The sequence below is a fragment of the Tamandua tetradactyla genome, chromosome 18, assembly GCF_023851605.1.
Source record: "Tamandua tetradactyla isolate mTamTet1 chromosome 18, mTamTet1.pri, whole genome shotgun sequence".
Classification (NCBI taxonomy): Eukaryota; Metazoa; Chordata; class Mammalia; order Pilosa; family Myrmecophagidae; genus Tamandua; species Tamandua tetradactyla.
This window is the reverse complement of record NC_135344.1, coordinates 71,466,134-71,485,565: the sequence shown is the minus strand read 5'-3', so window position 1 is coordinate 71,485,565 and position 19,432 is coordinate 71,466,134. Positions and strand designations below refer to the sequence as shown.

The following is a 19,432-nucleotide window of genomic DNA, read 5'->3' as shown; positions in this document are numbered from 1 at the left end:
GACAAGTCCAGACCGTTTTGCTTCATTATGTGCTTAAGCAACACAGCTTTACAGACTAGTCACATACTAAACAGTGAGTGCCTGGTTTTGGTACTGACTTCATTCTTTCTATAGTTAGGTGCTGGTAAGGCTGTTACTTTGAGTACAAGTAAACCAGGACCTTTTATACTTTTGTCTTCTCACAATGCCTTACACAGATTAAATATTTTTCAAAAGTCTTTGATATGTTTGCTCTGCTTTGCAAAAATTTGGAAGAATGGACGTCTAGTTTTTAACAGTTATTACCTCTGAAGAATGAAAATTGGGAAGCAAGGATATTTTATTTTGAATATTTTGGTGCTTTACCAGAATTCTTTCAAAAGGCAAGGATTACATTTACAATTTAAGAAAAGGAAATATTTTTAGATTGCTGTTGAGGAAGCATGCAATTATGAGACCCACGTTTTAGGATGATAACTCATAAAATTAAATGGATGAAGCAAGGGGGTGGTAAGGGATGAGAAGGGTTAGAGCTAGAACAAAGACCTGTGAACAGAAAGGAAAGAGTTTTGAGAGGGTTGGGGATGCAGTTTAGGGGACTAAAAAGGAGCAAGCAAAGAATCAAATCAGGAGAGTGCTTCGCTTCTGTAAATTTTTGCAACTCCTGGAACAAAACAAAGCTGCACTATCTCTCAATTACTAATGCTTTGGTGTACCTCTCATAAGAGGTACAGAGAGAACTTGCGCATTCATTTACAACATCTATGATATTCAATCTGTTTTTGCTTCTCTCCTTGAAAAAGCATCCAATTGTTTCTTGCGCTCAAGAAACATATTATGCTGTTTATTACTGATCTTTTCTTCATCCAGGTAATTTACTCCTCTTCTAGTTTGTGCCTATAGTCAAATATATTCATTTCCATGACTATTTGGAAATATTTCTAAGGTTCCTGTTCCCTTTGGGGACTCCTGTTTTATTTCCTTAGTGTGTTGTCTGTCCAAGGAGACAGGGACCTCCTCCGGGGAGGGGGCCAAGTTTTGTTCAGACACCAGATTTGGCTCTTTGGCTCCTAGTGGGAAGTTGTGCATGTCATAGATTCAGCATGGGGTGGATAAAATCAGCACACAGTTGTGCATCAGCCAAAGCAGAGCTCCATACAGAGACTCTATCTAAGGCCTTCCTTACATCTGGGAACTTCCTTCCACTTTCAGAAAACATGGGGGAAAGAGAGAGAGAGAGAGAGAGAGAGAGAGGGAGCTTGGTGGCCAAACAACTTATGTTTAATCACATACATTTGATTTACACATTTGACACATTCCCTTTGGAACCCAGAAAAATGAGCCGGCCCGCTCTGCTCGCACATATCTGATCTGGAATAGCCTGACTTAGGGCACCTTCATGCATGCCCAGCCTTCTAGCATTTAGATTCGTGTTCACATGAACACGAATCTGCTGGCTGCTGAGGTCAGAGAGAACATAGGGCTTTTCTTTTGGATTATTATTCCTAATGCTTTCACATTAAAATTCCTCATTACACTGAGTTCTTTATTATACAAAGACACATGCTCAATGAGAAGAATCTGGCTGTTATTTTTTGTCTGCCTGGACGTCAACGTGTGGCTTTAGGGCAGGTGGAACCATTCCTTAGATCTCAACTTTGATTTCAAAGGCTGCATCTTTTCTAGTAAAAAATCTTGTTACTCCTCACCAAGGATCTCCGAAACTGAGATCGGAAAATGGTCACAAAGCCAAAAATATTACCTGAGTGGCTGCGATCAGTAAGAACAGTTATGGACTTCTTTGATTGGATAATAAAACTTAGCGCTGTGAGAGCCGAGCCATGAATTTGCATAACACTCAATCCTTTTGCGAAGAGGCAGCCAAGAAATGGCATCGATAACTTAGCATCGAAAGCACCTTTTCTTCTTTGCTCTTACATCATTTAGCTTTCAATTAAACATTTTTCTGTGTGCATTTCAGTACCAGTTTTCAGAAGCTATAAGGAAAGGTGAATGTGAGGTTGACTTGGGTCAGAGTGAGTGCTGTCTGACAGCTTCATCTGCTCAGGCTTCTGTCAGGCATTCTGAAAGGTATTCATGAAGGAGTTTCCATATGAGGAATGGTCGCGATTTTTAGAAACCTAACAACATATAATTTTGTTGAATTTGCATTCAAATAAACGCCAGCTTTAAAAAAACGCACCTGCTTGTTTCTATGACAATAGGCATAATGAAATGGCGTTCACACAGATGGGGCGATGACTGTCACCCCTGTTACTGCTGTTATTTTTTTCCTTGAACAGCTCATCAAATTCTCCTCTATTATCTATCATTCAATGGTTCGATATGCCTCAGTAGACAAAACTATGTCACAGAAGTCTAAAGGAGGTTTTGCTAATAAGAAGAACCCAAAGACATTATTGTATTGTTATTCCTGGAACAATTTGTATAGACTGCTAATTGGATAATCGGCGTGCTTGTATAATTCAGCAGTAAAACATGTCATAGCTAAGCACGAAGAGGATTCTGTGGTTGCCTCCTAATCAATGTACGCTTCAAAAACTACTCAGCTGTTTTTATTAGTGGTGATTCTCTTATTTTATACTGTGACTTAAACGTATCATCTGGAAACATCCCCGTCTTTGTAAATATACATCCTGCAATTATACATAATTCACAAACTCATTTTTCAATTTTGGGGGTTGGATACAATAACAATGATAGTTATTGAAGGCATTAAACGTCTTAAGAGGCATCATACCATTACGTAATAATAGCATTTTTAATACTAGGTAGCCTAGACAGCATAAGAAGTCATAAGAAAGACTATATCACTGGCACATGTATACACTACCTCATATAAAGTGATCACACCGTATGTTTGGGTTGGTTCTTGCCACTGAAGAAATATCTTCTCCTCAAAGGTACTTCCCTGGATAGAGTCAGCAGGAACAGCACCTGGGACTAAAAGGGGGGGATTGGGTTGAGAATGTTTGAATAACAAACTAAAATAAAACAAAGCGAAGTTTTCTAGATTTGGTAGGTTTTAACTCTCCATGGAGGCACAAGATCTTAACAGCCTGTACACACCCAGTTTTCTTCAAAACATCTGAAATCCAAAACCGTTTTAGCTATACCATCCTTATAAAGAAAATAATTTCATTAATTTGTCTTCATCTTTATAATTCAGTTTTTGAACATGTTTTATATTATACCTGATTTAGTATCCAAGAATGTCTATTCTATTTATAAACTAGTATGTCTGTATTGTTAATACATGTACAAATATTTGGGGATGCATGATTGTATTTTGGGGTGATGGAGTAAGTGATTAAAAGGTTATTGGAAAGGCTAACACATTTTGATTTCAAAACTTACTATAACACTCCTGTAATCAAGGCTAAGTGGTACCAACATATAGATCAACAGAATAGAATTGAAAGCACAGAAATAACCTCACACATTTATGGTTAAGTGACCTTTCTTCAATAAGGGTGTCTATAATAAAGGAGACTATTCAGAAAGTGAAAGGATAACACCAAAACCATGTATCTGATCAGGGACTTGCACGTAAAATAAAGAATAATTAAAACACCATAATAAGACAAAAAACCCAACTAAAAATTGCAAAAGCTCTGAAGATATACAATGGCCAATAAGCCCATGAAAAGATGCTTAACATCATTTGCCGCAATGAGAAAACACGTCACACCGATTAGGAGAGCTGTAAAAAAAAAAAAAGATAATAACAAATGTTGGCGAGAATGTGGGGAAACTGGAACTATTAAACACCGCTGGAAGCAACGTAAAGTGGTACTATTACTTTGGAAAATAGTCTAGCAGTTCCTGAGACAGTTAAACATAGATTTAACACATGAGCTATCAATTTTACTCCTAGGTATTTAACCAAGAGAAATGAAAACAGAGGTCCACACAAAATCATGTACACGACTGTTCACAGAAGCATTATTTACTGCAGTCAAAACGTGAAATAACTTCTCCAACAATAGCTGAATGCATAAATACAATGTGCTATAGCCATACAATGAAATATCATTTGCTAATAAAATAAATGAAGTATTAATACTGATACTTGCTACAACATGATGAACCTTGAAAAAATCATGCTAAGTGAAAGAAGCAAGTCACAGAGACTATATAGTGTATGATTTCATTTCTATGTAAAGTTTCAGAATAGGGAAAACCATAGAGACAGAATTTAGTTTATGGTTGTCTATGGTAGAGGATTTTTTAGGGAGGTGTGAGTATGGGGCAGATATAGAAGGCTTCTTTTTAGGATAATGAAAATATTCTAAAATTGATTGCAGTGATGGCTGCACAACTCTTCATATTCTAACAGCTACTAAATTGTACATTTTAAGTGGGGTAATTTTATGGTTATTCTAAATGGAGCTAAGTATAGCTGAGCAGAAAAAATTACTGATTCAGATGTGAGGATTGGGTTCAGATTTAAGTCTATCAGATAATTAAACTATGTAATATGGAGAAATCACCAAATATCCTTGGGTTTCAGTTGACTTATTTCTAAAAACAGGAAGTTAGACTCTTGTTATCTAAGGTCCAAAGTTTAAATAGTCTATATGAAAATAAATGTTTTCTTAGTTTGAAGCACTCTATGTGGGGTGCTACGAAAGCAAATAAAAACCAGGTATTTGAGGATTTACGACAGTCGTGAACAGTAAGAAAATTTGAGTTCCAGGCTCTGAATCTAAAGGGTTCATCATAATCAGAAGTTGGCTTAAACCATGCTCTGCCAGAGAAAATTCTACTTTTTCCCCCTTATCCATGGAAAGTTCCTGTTATTACATCATCCACCATTTTTCTCACAGCACCACGATAACCAAGATGAGCGGCTCTGCTATTTTGTAGCTAATTCTTAATGGAGAATATCTATTTACTTAGGTGCAAGTATAAGGAAGGTAAAAACAAGAGAAAACCAAACCCTTGTTTTCATTCTATTAATATAAAGGAGAGTAAAACAGCAAATGAAAATGGGGAATTGTCAAAGTTATGTTGACCAGAGAACATCCTGAAAGGGTATATTTATTAAAATGTATTGTGGGATATCAATGGATCACATTCTAGAAATGTTGACAGGAAAATCTAAGTGGGATTCATATAATTTGGGGGGTTTTGGAACAGCTAAGTTGAGTTTAAAAAATTCCAAAGAAATAATTAAATTGGAGAAGAAAACACCTTGCAGGAACCTGGATCTAGCATCTGTTTTTAGAGGCACTAGGAATTCAGGGATTGCAATATATAGACAAAATGGAATCTATCCCTATACTGCCAAGTGATACTCTTAAGATTAACATAGAGATAAATATTTTCCACATACATTCTGATGAAATAATTATTATTATCATAAAATGTTTTATTGCAATAAAAGTCACAGTGTTCCAAGACTTGTAGACTTCATGGTAAATAAAACGACCTGAGCATTCTTTCCGTCTCAAACTTGCCATTGTTCGACAATTATTCTATTTATGTCCTTCTTTTCTCTGTATTTTAAAGTGTTTTTTTTAAAGGAAGTATAATTTGAAGCAAAATGTGTTCAATTAACTGGATACTTGTGTGCTATGCAATATATATATATGTGTGTATACTGAAGTAATGCATGGCCCAAGTTCTGGGAATGGTAAGATAATTTAAACAAAATAAAAAATATAAGTAACTCTAATATCAGATTTAGACAGAACTAAACAGAATTCCTAACTCATATCAGTTCTAAATTGGAAACCCAAAAATGCTGAGTGCGGTCACTCAGCAAGGCATACCTCCTCATCTATAGAAACATCTGCATTTGACCTCTTTCTCAGGGATTAAAATATTACCAGTGATAAGACAAGAATTAAGTGCTTATCAACAATAACTTACATCCTTTAAAGACTAATAAAATATTTTTGAATATTTATTACCTATTAGCACCATAATGTTAGTATAGAAGAAAAGCAGGTGGTTTCTTCTCTGAAGCAGTTCACACAGAGAGAAGAATCCATATGAGAGAACAAGGCAAGATCATAACAACTGGCTATGAATCATAATAACAAAACAAAAACCATATAATAAATGTCCACTATCTTGCAGATACAACTAGTTCTCCATGTAAATGTCTTCTCACCTAACATGCCTGAGAAGTGTGCTTATTCTCACTTCTCAGATGAGGAGATTGAAGCTCAGAGATTTTAGAATCTTCCTCAAATTCACAGGTCAGAAGGGTGAGAACGAAGTGTGCTGGAGGGTTGAAGACAGTTTTATGAAGAGCTTAAGACCCGAGGAGAACTTTGAGGGACAGAAGAGATTGTACTGAGGGGCGGCCAATGGGACAGGAATTTGGAAAAGTGAGAATCAAAGGTCTCTCTGAATGGCATAAGGTGACCCCTTTACAAAATGAGGTGCAGTGGGGGAAAAGTTATCAGCTTTAGAGTATGAGCCAAGAATGTGAAAATCTTGAAAGGCGAGGCTTTGGAATGGAAGATAAACAGGGAGAGCCACTGAAGTGCAGAGAGTGACATGATGAAAATATGTTTTAAAGATCAGTCAGTGAGTAGGGGCCATAGGAGTGGGGGAAAAGCTAGAATCACAAAGAAAGGTTAGAAACCATGCCAGCAAGTTTAGCATAAAATAATAAGGAACTGAATATAAAAATACAAGATAATAACAGTTATTGATACCTGGGACACAAGGACAGATGAAAGAAATAGAAATACGGCTTCCAATTTCAGCCTTGACTGAGTGGCTTCTATCAAAGTAATACTCCCACCAGAAATTACTGTATAAAACAACTGTGTGAAGGCACCGGAGGGCAACCCACTCAAGCCAGGGCTTGAGGGGCTGCACAGGAGGGGGATTTGCGGTGGGATCCATCCTTGCTCTGGCTTTTTCTATATATTTTTTCTAGAGCAATATGCATGGTGTTGGGTAGGCAATCAACACTCCAAGATGATTGGTTAGCTCTTTAAATATAATAATAAAATATGATCAATAACATTTAATTCAAATTTTAAATCAATGCTCAACACTACATGAAGAGCTGTGTGCAGAAATGGAGTTAAGCATTATTTTTCCCAGGAACAAGTAAATTTATTCATTGAATGGACTTCCCATGTTCTCTGACACCTACAGTGATGCCTGGAAAATGAATTTTAGGTTGAATATATGATATGATACCATTGTATTTTACATGCTATTTAAACATTTTATAGTACATGAGGTTCCCCTGTATTTTCAGTGTAAAAGTACATTTACTTTCACGATATAGGATTTAAGGCATAGTTTGACTATTTTAAATTATTTTAGAGGTTCATTGTAATTGGGCATTAACTTTTCTCTGATGACTTGCTAATGACATGCATGGTTTATTTGTAAGCCCTTATTTATTAAACTAATATCCAATTACAATATTGTTTCTATGGAAAAATATGATCTACTTCATGACTGTCGACTTAATAATATAGTTTTTCAGCACTGTAGTGTAAGGCAAGGGCAGCTTCTCTTATTGCTTCAGAATGCCATTTAAATATATTTAAATAAGTATTTCCTATAAATATTCTAATAGAATTCCCCAAACAACAAATTTTCAGGCCAATACGAAGTAAAGCTTGCACTAAGAACTACGTAGAGTAATACAGAATTCTTATCCAAAATTGTACTATATGACTAATAAAGAATTATAATAAACTTCTACATCTTTTTATTCACTTTCTCCTTCTTCAATCAGTGCTTAAGCACGAAGAACCACAGATACACATTCTATTATTCAACATGGTAAAAATTCTTCTACTTTCATTTTAAAGATTTCAAATCACAAATAAAATCTGCTATTTTGAGGACTACATTTCACCAAAAAAAGATGACTTAAAAGTACTCACGGTCTTCGTCTGTCTGCACTATGAGTTCTTGACTTTCCTTCCGCCCCTCGGGGTTCATGAGGATGAGTTTCACACTGACGTTGGTATATGGTGAGAGGTTAGTGATTGTGTGTTGGGGATGTGAATTCTCTGTGTCCCAGCTTACTTCTTCCCTAACTTGTTCCTGTCCTCCAACTTGGTAACAGTAGTGGACTGTGAGGTTATAACTATGACAGCGAGTTACATTGTATCCGAATGGCTCCCAGCGGATGGTGATTTGTCGAGATTTGACCTCCACTACTTCCAGTTTTCTTGGGCCACGCATTGGATCTATTTAGAAAAGGAAAAGGAAAGAACATGAAAGAAATCATAAGGAAAAAGGATGATAAAACCTCCAATGCAGCCAAATGGCACAGACATTCCTACTTGTCTCTAGTATCTACTCTCTTCTTCTTCATGAATATTAAAGTTCTTATATCCTAGCTTGGCGCAAGGCCTTCCGGAGTGAATACTTACGTTTCCAGCCTTTTTCACGGTGAGGTGGGGTCATGTAACTAAGTTCTGGTGAGAGTAGCACATAATAGAAGATTTCAGAAACAGTTTCTAGGAGGTTCCTTAAAAGGAAGGGGCTTACTATCTTTGTTTCTCCTTCCTTCCTATTAGCTAGACTGAGGATATGATGGACGGAGCTCATGCAGCCATAATGGATCATGAGGTAGTTAAATGTTAAGCAAAGCAACAACGAAGAAGGAACAAGCTTCCTGGGTGATCAGTGGGCTACCATAACAGCAATGAACTGCATATTTCAAAACTTTGCATTAAAGAGAAATAAACTGTTATTTCATTTAAGCCTCTTTCTTTTGGGTCTCTAATACAATAAATCAATCTAAATCCTAATGGATAAATATATTTTATCTTCAAAAATCAATTTATATTTAATATAAATCAATAATAATATAAATGTACACTATAAATATCATAGTAATTACATGATTAGAAAACATAAGAAGAAAAGCTTGACAGTTCAGCATGAAATAATACGATGATGAGAAAGCATAAACTTCTGTGCAGAACTTCAGGCTTTTTGGGTTTTGATTGGCATAGAATTCTACGTAATCTGTGCTAAAGTTCTTGCCTTTCCATGATAATGTCTTAATATTCTTCCTTAGCCTAAGCTCCAAATATAGTGTCAAACTTAGAAATCTAAATGACATGCAGGGAATACAGGCATTTTCAACAGTTTAAAAGAAAGAAAATAGGCAGAGAAAGCTTAAGCTTGTTTGTGAAACAATGATGAAAATATAATAATACTAAAAACATAACATGCATGTGCTATGAACTGTTCTAAGAAGTTTGCATTTCAGCGGTTTGGGGACATCCTAATTTAAAATATTCTGCTTTGTCATTTCAATAAGTATATTTGAACTACATATTTTGATTATTGTTAGGTTGCAGAGTATCCACTGTACAGGAATGTAAAGAGGTCTACAAATTAGTAAGGGAAAATAAACATGAAAAAAATCGAAAAATAATAATAGCTACCATTTATTGTGTACTTATGCGCCAGTTGCTGTAACACACACACACACACACACACACACAGTTTTCTTCTTCCAAACAATCCTGTGGATCAGACACTTGTGGCAAAATTAGATGAGCATCTTGACCAGGGTCAAGGTTGACTGTGGCATCTGAATTCAGACAACTACACATGCTTCTTCAACTCCACTGTCGAACGTCCCTCAAAATAAAGAAAATTGGACTAAAGGAACTAGGACATCAAAGATGGCTACAAGTCCACCTAAAACATGACCAAAGAATGTAAAATACAATGATGATTCAAAGTATTTAATGTTGAGATGAAAGAATAAGTGCCTGGAAGAATCCTTCTCCTTTGCCCTGACCCGACAGAAGGAGAAGCTTTGGCGTGCCTTGGTCCCAGCCACACCCCCATCCGACTTTATCAGAAAGCCCTGCCTGTGCTTTGGGCATTTGTCTGGACAACTGATAACGTTCACATCTTGATTTCCACTTATGCATAAATTTCTTGTGTGTTTTCTCTGTCATTTAGGACCTAGAAGTGAATCTGGGTATCCTCTTTCCCCATGAATGCCAACAAATTAAAACGTTGAAAATGAAACTGTGTTTCTATTTTAGATATGCAGTCAAATATCTGCTGAAACCATAAGACGAGCTTAATTAGAATCATTCATGCCACCACATCCTATAATAATCCAAAGAAATAGGAGCAGTGAGAAGACAGCTCCCCCAAGGAGTCTTGAGCGCTATTCTCAAAGGATGTACCTTATTACTGAAATATATTTTTATATATTTAAATTACTAGTGTTAGGGAAAACATTACAAATAAATTATTTAGAAATAGCATTGAAGTTTTTTCCAGATTAGTGAGTTTTTACAATTTAAAGGAAAATATCTGATTTTATATAATGCTTCATTAGCTAAATGTTTACCAAAAGTTTTAATAAGCCTGAGATCCCCTTTTATGTAAATAGATTATCATGCAGCTCTTCACCCTTTTCCTTATTAATCACGTCTCCATAAAAGTCTGTCCTAAAGCATTTTCCCAAAATTTTCATCAATTATCCTTACTAATAAAATAAATGCTTCAGAAATTAGTTTAAACAGGCAATGCCGTTCTAACTTAATTTCAATAGAAAACCACTTTCCACTGCATAAATAAGCTTGCAGCGTTTCAGTATTCCTCACCCGAGACAACACACACTCAAATTAAAGACTAGATATCCAAGGTTTCTGTTTATTGGTCAGGTTTTCTTCAAATCCCTGCTCCCTTCTTCTCTTATTACCTCTTTGGATTCCATCATGGCAAAACGATGTCTCAAAGTTCCCATAAATTTGCCAAACAAATTAGCTCAGCCTAGCACAAAACAACCTGTGTGGCACCAAAGTTTCAAAATCTGCATTGTCATGACCAGAAAATTACAGGCTAGAGATGACCATGGGAAATCTAAATCCTGGATGAACCAAGCTCGCATCCAACCAACTCTTAGTTAGCCAGACAAGGCTCTCTTAGGGAAGCTTCTGCAAACGGACTATTTCCCTGTGTGCCCTTTGCTTACAAACAGTTCTGTTGCATCTACTACCATGTCAGTATCCACATGGCCAGGTCAAGTCCTGTCAATGGGGAAAGTGGGAAACAAAACTTCAACCCGGATTCCTAAACATTCTGCCAGTTGGTCAAAACCTTCACAGAGACGTGGCTTCAATACCAAGGCCCTGGGGACCCTGTCACCCTGGTGCAAAGTGGGGTCATTTTCTCTCATCAATGACCAAGGGTACGAGTTAAGTGAGGTGGGGAAATGGCTAGTAAAAAACACGCAACTTGAACACGAATGAAATGATGTGTGTGGCTACATACCTGGGAAAAGAGCCCTCCTCTGAGAATGGGGTTTATGAGCTAAGCCCACTGACGGAGAGAATCAGACACCAGCCTTTCAACTCATCCCAAACTAGCTGCCCAATTTCAGTGCCCCTATTTTTCTTTTCTTCTGCCATTCTGCAAAATTGAGTTCTGATCTAGCAATGGATTTATAATGATTACATCTTAAGTTAGTGTTTTATGGTCTGCCAGAAGCCTACCTATTAGTGTGCTAACTGAATGAGGCATTCCATGGGGACATTTTCTCTGGGGAGTTATACTGATGATCCTGAAAACTTTGAAGGGTATCGCTGTAGGGATATATCACACTGCAGGAAATAAATGACAACTTCCTAACCAGAAATGTGTCATTTCAGTACGCTAATTACAACTCGCCCTGCATTTCTGGGACTACAGTACCAACAAGACCAAAAAAAAAGACAGGCATACCATGACAACCATCCTATGTGCGAAATACAAATCTCTTAGGGTTAGATGACAGGGTAACACATCATATTCATAGGACCACTATTTGTAGCACATTTGCTCCCCTTTTCTCCAAATTCGAAAGATGCTACTGAGACAGGAGCAGATTCCACGGCCATTTCTCATCTCATTTACACCGGTTCCCTGGAAAGGGGACTGTGACAGGCCTCAGTGTTCTGAATCACCAGGCCAGCCGGCCCAGTCAGCCTCCTGCTAAGAGACTAGAAACTATCTCTAAGCAGTGTGATGCTGGCACAGCTCAGATTCTCCAGGGTGCCTGCAGTATTTTTTCATTCTGCTCTCTTTCTGCCAGTTGGAGCCGGTTTCAAGCAGGGAAAACTGACATTTGCAGTCCTGACCTAAGGGAGCAGCCAGCTCAGTTCTAGCCTCTAGCACTTTAGCATCCTACTTAATCAGTGACCCTGCCCCCTGCCACATGCAGTCCTGTCTCTCCAGCGAATAAGGGCCGAAGTGACTGGTAGGATCAATTTCCATTGCAGGTTCAATTCACAGCTCATTTCTCTGGAACTCTGCACTTTACCTTCTATTACTACTACAGTGCTTTTTCAGAAACTCAATTTCAGAACCTGGGAAAGATATTTGGGTGTAATTTTTGTATCCTGTCATTGATAATCAAAAACGTAGATTGCAACCAACGCTCCCTCTAGGAGGTTTCTCTTTTCATCCTCCTCATGAACTATGGAGCTCTATTGCAATAAAGGAATAAAAATCAGAAGCGGCACCATCGGCTATGGTATTTGTGCCTAACCAGGCACACAAAAGAGGTGGATAAAATAATAATGCGTAGTTTCATTTATTTTGTTATTCAGCTAATTAAATCAGAGCAAAGACGTGGTAAAGTAATATTATAGGCTTACAGTGGCCAATATCCCTAAGCAACACGGAGTTCTGTGTTTAAGTGACTACATACGCCATTGTTCTCCAGAGTTTTTCTAAAAAATTGCCTTTCGTCATTTAAGTTGAAAAACTCTAAAATATATTAAACATAATGTCACCTACAGGCATCCATATACCTGTAAAGTAATTAAATGGATTAAAATTGTCATAAGAATTATATGAATTCAGAGTCTGTTCCACTAAAACAGTTTTCATAGATATATTACAGTAATAGTTTTTACCACATTTTGTCATAATCTGAATCAAGAAACGCACTTTAAAACCACCCTGTGTTTCTTAAATATATCACTCATGCAACGCCATTTAAAGGAAGAACAGTTTCTTCCTAAACGAGAAATTGAATTTCAAGAACAGTACTAATTTTAAAAGATAAAAGTAAAAGTCCTTTTGAATGAATAAATGAAAGAGCGCAGTGTCTAGCCTTGGACGGCACTTCTCGGTTTAGGATGGGTCTGGTTTTCCCAGTTGACGGGTGTAAATTATAAAGGTAGGAAACCCACTTCTTCACCCTGCTGGAAAATGGATTATCCACATATGGATTATATTGATAATGTTAATTTTCATCACAATAGAAAGTTGGGATTTCTATTGCTGTTTTATGGGAAGTGTAGAGAATGAAACAGATTTTCTTGGCCAAGAGGCTAAATGCTGACTATGCACAGTCTCCAACAGCATTGAGTAAACCTCTGAACCGCAGTGTGTACCAAATGTTTTGTTTTCTTCTTGGCTCGGTTTATATGTTTAAAAATAAAGAAAGCATCTTAGGCCCTTGGTTATTCAGCCAAGCTGCAAGTCTTACAGGAGAATTCTTTTTTGAGAAATTTTTAAATTTGAATTCTTAAGTAAAGAGTCTGTAGAAAGAAGGTTGGAAAAGGAGGCAGTGAGAAATGTATTATTGACACCTTCCAAAATAAAGAAGTGTGGGTGGATAAGGGTTCAATGACAATAACATTTATTTTATTTCATTCTGTCTGAATTGATAAACTACAAAAATAAGGTTAGATGTTCCTTAATGACTGAGAGATGTTCTATTAAGCATGAAGTATTTTTTGTTGTTGGTATTAATTCAAGATTTTTCAAGCTATAAATAATGAAAACTTTAAAATACATTGAAAGCACAAAATAAAACTGCCACCTTTGTACCTACAAATATAAAAAGTTATTATTTTGTGTTTTGCTCAGATCACTTTAATTAAATAAATAAAATATTAGTAATATAAATTCTTTCTACCTTCCTTCCTGTTTGCCATCCCAATTATGATGTATCACTCCTAGATGTTTTTCTACTTTTATTATATATTTCTGGGATGTTTAAACATCTACACAAATGCTATCACTCTTTGCAACATTAGGCAAATTATACATATATAATTCAGTCATTTTAACTGGTGTCTAGAATTCCATTAAATAAATAAGCCAGTTTATTCGTCCAGCCTGACTGAGAAACAGTTAGGCCAAATGTACTTTGTCTCTAGTACAATGATTCTACAGTAAACAACACTGTATATACATCCCCTTAACCATAGTTTCCCTTAGGTGGATTAAAAAAATGGGCCTGTTGGCTTATAGAATTTACACAACTTGCAGTGTACTAGATATTGTCAAATTGCTCTCTAGAAGGAAAATAATGTTTCCCCCAAAGAGATTGCATTTTAAGGCTACAAGCTAATGACAGTTCCTGAGGACAAACCTTGAATTATTGGTACTTGTTCCAGTGGAATGCAAACAAGAAAGTCTAATGTGGAATTATTTTAGGAATGGTATCATTATTTGACAGAACCCTTGAAATAGAAATTAACAATGTTCAGAAACATTGTTTCATTGGCTGTAACAACTCTGACAAGTTTAAGAGTCTCTCCCAATATCCTCTCCTTAATATAACATTCTGTGTGTTTGTATTAATGCAAAATAAAATACAATTTCAAACTTATCAAAGAAGAAATTAGATAAATAAATAAATCAATGGATAATAAATAATCTCTAAAATATTGTTGAGATTTCTGATTACAACGAAATGACATACCATTTACTCTGAAGGACTCTCCCATTGCAAAATGACTAGATCCAGCATAATACAATTTTTTTTAATTGCACAAGGACTTAATGTTCACCAGTGGTGCCTTATATTGTGTCCCTTGTCCAAAAGAAAATATAGACCACGGTTGTTATGTCAGTTTTGTAAACTAAAGATGAAGCCTGGAGCCAGGGCAGGTTAGGGGAGCTAACTCTGATGTTTCCAGGTAAATCCCAGATTCTTAGAAGTGGGTTAAGGCATCCACAGTCAGTTAACATCTCCTGGACCTCATATGAAACAAACATAAATCTTCTCTGACCAAAATCATCTTTAAATTAGGCCCTCTGTCTTCAAAGATAAAGACCAATCAGACGTGAGATCACTAACAAATATTACCAGCAACACCAGAAAGCAAACTACTGTGACTGAGAGTCAGCAGAAATATGAGCCAACAAATTTAGATCCCCAAAATAATCAGACAGGATATAAATTATGAATAACATTTTCAAATGTAAAAATGTAACCACAAAAAAGAACTTGCAATAGGCCACTGTGAAAAGGGACCAGGTAAATTTTAAAAACAACTAAATGCACGTTTTAGAAATAACAAAAAATATGTTGAAAGAAAACAAAAACTCAATGGATGGGATTAAACAGTAAGATAGAACACAGATTAAGAGAATTAATCAACTAAAAAGAGATAAAAGGAAATTATCTAGAATACAGTACAGAGAATAGAAATAGGAAAGTGAAAGAAAATAAGGAAAAGATGTGGTGGAGAGAATTAGAAGGTCTAACTATTTTTAATAGGTATTGCAGAAGAAAAGCACAGAAAATAGAGAAAAGGCATTAACTGAAGTGATAATGTCTGAGAAATTTCTGGACTTGTCACAAAATAACAATCAAAAGATACAGGAAGTACTACATACACACACACACACGCAAGAGATGAGTGAAAATGAATCACACTCAGACATACTGTAAACTACAGACACTAAAATCTAAGAGAAAGTCTTAAAAGTATCTATAGAGAAAATATCATTTCCAGAGTAATGGCAATTAAATTGACATAACTGCAAAGTGGAAGGCAGAAAACAGGAAAACAATATATTTGAAGTGTTGAGAGAAAACCTGATAACTTAAAACTATGTATCGAGCAAAACTATCTTTCAAGGATGCAGGTGAAATAAAGATAATTTCAAAGAATCAAAACTAAGTGAATTTACTACCAATGAACTTGCAGTAAAAAATGCTCCAAGTAACAAAAAAGAAAGTGCAATGAACTCCAAAATCAGATTATTACAGGGAAGGCATGACTGTCTCAGAAATATTGTTGGTTCTTTGAAAACTCCTTTGTGAAGAATAGTCTATCCTTGGTTCTTAGGAAAGAAGGGCTATGGTCAAATACTTCTTAGATTTAAATGGAAGCAAGATAACATCTCGTGGAAGATTTTACTGTTCTCGATATGCATACATGGAGTGGCATCCAGTGATCTTAAAAGCACAACAGGCTTCACATATTCCTGGAATTAGACTTTTGGGTCCTGAAAGCTGGTTTTCGGGTCTGGTGCTCAGCTGAGTTCAGAGTTTGGGTGCCCAAACTTTGGAACCTCATTCTCTTCCATTCCTAGATACTTACTCGTAGGTCCAAAACAGAATTCAGGACTGTCTTTTCAGGAGAGGAAGAGAGATCCCAGGAGAAAGCAGTGCTCTTGGTTCATAGTTAGCCCTTACGGTGCCTTTGTGCAAATTAAAAAAAAGCATCCTTTCCCCAAGACACTTATTACCTCATGGAAAATTGTCATAAAGATTTACACATCTATAAGATCTTTGCTCTGAGTGGGCTCCCTATTTTTATGGATGCAGGAATTCAGCTTGAATTGTGAGCGTGGGGGATATGTGTTAAAAAGTGTGCAAGTTCCAGGGTGCAAGGGTAATTTGGTGGTAGAATTCTCACCTGCCATGCAGGAGACCTGGGTTCAATTCCCGGTCCATGCACTTCCCAAAAGACAAACAAATAAGCAAAACAAACAAAAAATAAAGAAACAAAAATTCAACAAATGGTGCTGCGATAGTGGGATATTCACATGGAAAAATAATGAAATGTGACCCTACCATACAGCATACACACACACACACACACACAAAATGTATAAGTTCCATGATTATGCTTTCTTTTATAGGTGTTGCACATGGCAAAAGTTCTTTCAGAACACAATTTCTAATTTAACTATTTAAAAACTTATGATAAGCCAGGTCTGCAGGTGTGAAAATGCTCTGAGATGTGTATGTTGATAAAGTTTCATGTTTTCTTTTTCCAGGAAACCAGTACCACTTACTCATTTGCCAGACTTCAAAATTCATATATAAACATAAAATAGTAAATGCCATTTTCATGAATGTGCCAATTTCAGGTACCTCACCCTGTACTAATCTTTCCCCTATTCCTCAACAGAACTCCTTCATATTTGACAGTTCATCTGAATCAACGGGAGGACATCTAATTGCTGTCTTCTTTTTATCTGAACTGAATAGAAAATTTTCCCATCAGTAAGAACAGCTATCAAACAATCACATAACCGATCACACACTACTCAGACAAATCCATCTGCTGTACCTTGAATACAGTCCTGCTCCAAAATTAATATCTCTGCTCAGACTCACTGTTTGCGTGCAGAAATAACCACCTTTCAACCGGGCAAACAATAGCCTTAAATTCCTTCCAATCTTGGTGCAAAATCCACCTCCTTTAGGACTTCTTCTCCTTAAAGTAAAATTTCACAGGCCCGTGTGACCAAAATCCCAATTGTACAGAAGTTTATCAGGTTTCTGTATGTTTTGTTATGTTCAGTAACAATCAAGTTCAGTAAATACTGATCCATACCTTCTTTGAAGGATTGATCTATGAAAATGCCTGTATTTGTCAATCAACACATTTGATAAAAGGGTCCTAGCACAATGCAACAAAAATGAGCACTGAGGTCAGTTCTTTTGTGCTTATAAGTCAATTAGGCAAACATCTTATTTTATATTCACTGATCTTCTACTTTACAAGTTTCTGTGTTGGGAATTGCATCTCTGTTTTACTTCATTGCTTTAAAATAAGTCAGAGGCTTACACTTAAACACTGGAAAGTTTAAGCTTTGCCTTAGCTGATTGGTAACATTTCCAAAGTGTGGAGGTCATCACTACAGTAGAAAAACTACTGCTGTATAGAAAAATTAGGAACTTAATTGTTTTGAAGCTCTGGATTGAACAAACTGCAACTCATCCTATAGATGAACTTTATAAGAAAACTGTTATATGAAATAAAAATGAGTCTCCAGTGAAAGATTTCCTTAGTATTTATATTAGGTTATATAAACAGGAGGAGGCAGAATTATTTTCACAGAGCTTTTCAGAACTGTTAAAAATTGGTTTGGAATGGGTTTTGACTTTTTCTAACTGTCATAAAGCTGTGATACCCACATAAAGCCTTAGAAGTTTGGAACTGATACTTCACCCAGAGCAAATGAGTTAACCAAACCATTCATGGTCAAAGTAATCCGAAAAAAGTGTTGGAAAAAAAGCCAATCAAACACAATTTTAGTGTCATCTATAGGAACACACTCTCTAGTTAATACGAAACAGATAGCTGTTATTTATAACATTTTTACCTGTTCAGAGCCTCCTAGTTTGATACTTAGAATCTTCCCATGATTACACAGTTTACAAGTCTGGGCATGTGGTTTCACAAACGGTCACATTCAACTCTACAAGATTGTTCTGCAGGCTGCAATTATTTTTGTGTGTTGCCATCAAGTTGTTATTTAAAAAAGAATGTTCCTCAATTTAAAATAGCATATAATTGATAAGTTCTTATTTAAAACACTAAGATTTTCATCCTTCTACTCTACTAGGAAAGTTGAAGGTAGAAGATGCACTTTCTAGCAGGATGGAAAGGTGTAACCAGGCCACTGTCAGATACCAACAGAGGGACAGAAAGAGGTATTGTCATTACAATAGGAGAAATTAGTTGGTACTTCTATTTTAAAAAAGAGAAGAAGTTGATCAAATATTCTGAGTTTCTTTCTCAGATGTCATCAATCCAATGAGTCATTTCTCTTTATAAGGATAGGAGTGAGAGGGCAGTGAGAGGTGGCTAGTTTTGAAAGAGTCACTATATTGTTTTCTCTTAGGAGGGTGGGGGAGGAATTCTTTTTCTCTCTAAGGAAACGTAAGAAGTTGAGGCCAAGTAGTCTTCCTCCCAACATGCATAATGTGAAAAATAGCTGAAAAAAATGTAATTAAATCAAATAATTTTTAAAACAGTCAACATTAGAACACATAAACTTTGTTTCTAATGTAAACTCAGAATAGCAAGCATATGTTATAAATGCATTATGATGGGACTAAATAATAGAGAGAGAGGAGAAATATTCAGTTCATACAAAGGCAGGCACCTAATCTCCAAACAAGTTTGAGAAAGCTGTTCAGCAGACCAAAATGAAGGCATTGGGTTAACATTAGGAAATTCTACTGGCAAAAGTAGGGTCCTGGGCATGGAACGAGATCCAAGGCAACTATATAAATACCATAGAAGAGAAGTAAGAGGTCAAACAAGGACTCAGTCATACTCTTAAGAAAGAGGGTCAGAGACAGCAGCAAGACAGGCATCTGAGTAAATGGTTGTTTGACATGGGGTATCAGTTGGGCATCTGGTCTACCCAGTTATCATTGTGGTAAAAGGAGGTCAGAAGGTAGTAAGAAGCAAGGGTAATTAGAGAC

General features: G+C 36.3%; 1 protein-coding gene across 8 annotated transcripts in view; it reads right to left on the bottom strand.

The window, feature by feature from the left end:
• Positions 1 to 19,432, bottom strand: part of PTPRM (protein tyrosine phosphatase receptor type M) — an 823,739-nt gene that overhangs the window by 313,267 nt on the left and 491,040 nt on the right. For all 8 annotated transcript variants that reach the window (XM_077135947.1, XM_077135946.1, XM_077135945.1 and 5 more), the window contains exons 8-9: positions 7,872 to 8,180; positions 2,834 to 2,943 (exon numbers count right to left, since the gene is read on the bottom strand). In XM_077135947.1, coding sequence (XP_076992062.1) covers positions 2,834 to 2,943; positions 7,872 to 8,180 — 419 coding nt within the window. The remainder of the gene's footprint in view (positions 1 to 2,833; positions 2,944 to 7,871; positions 8,181 to 19,432) is intronic.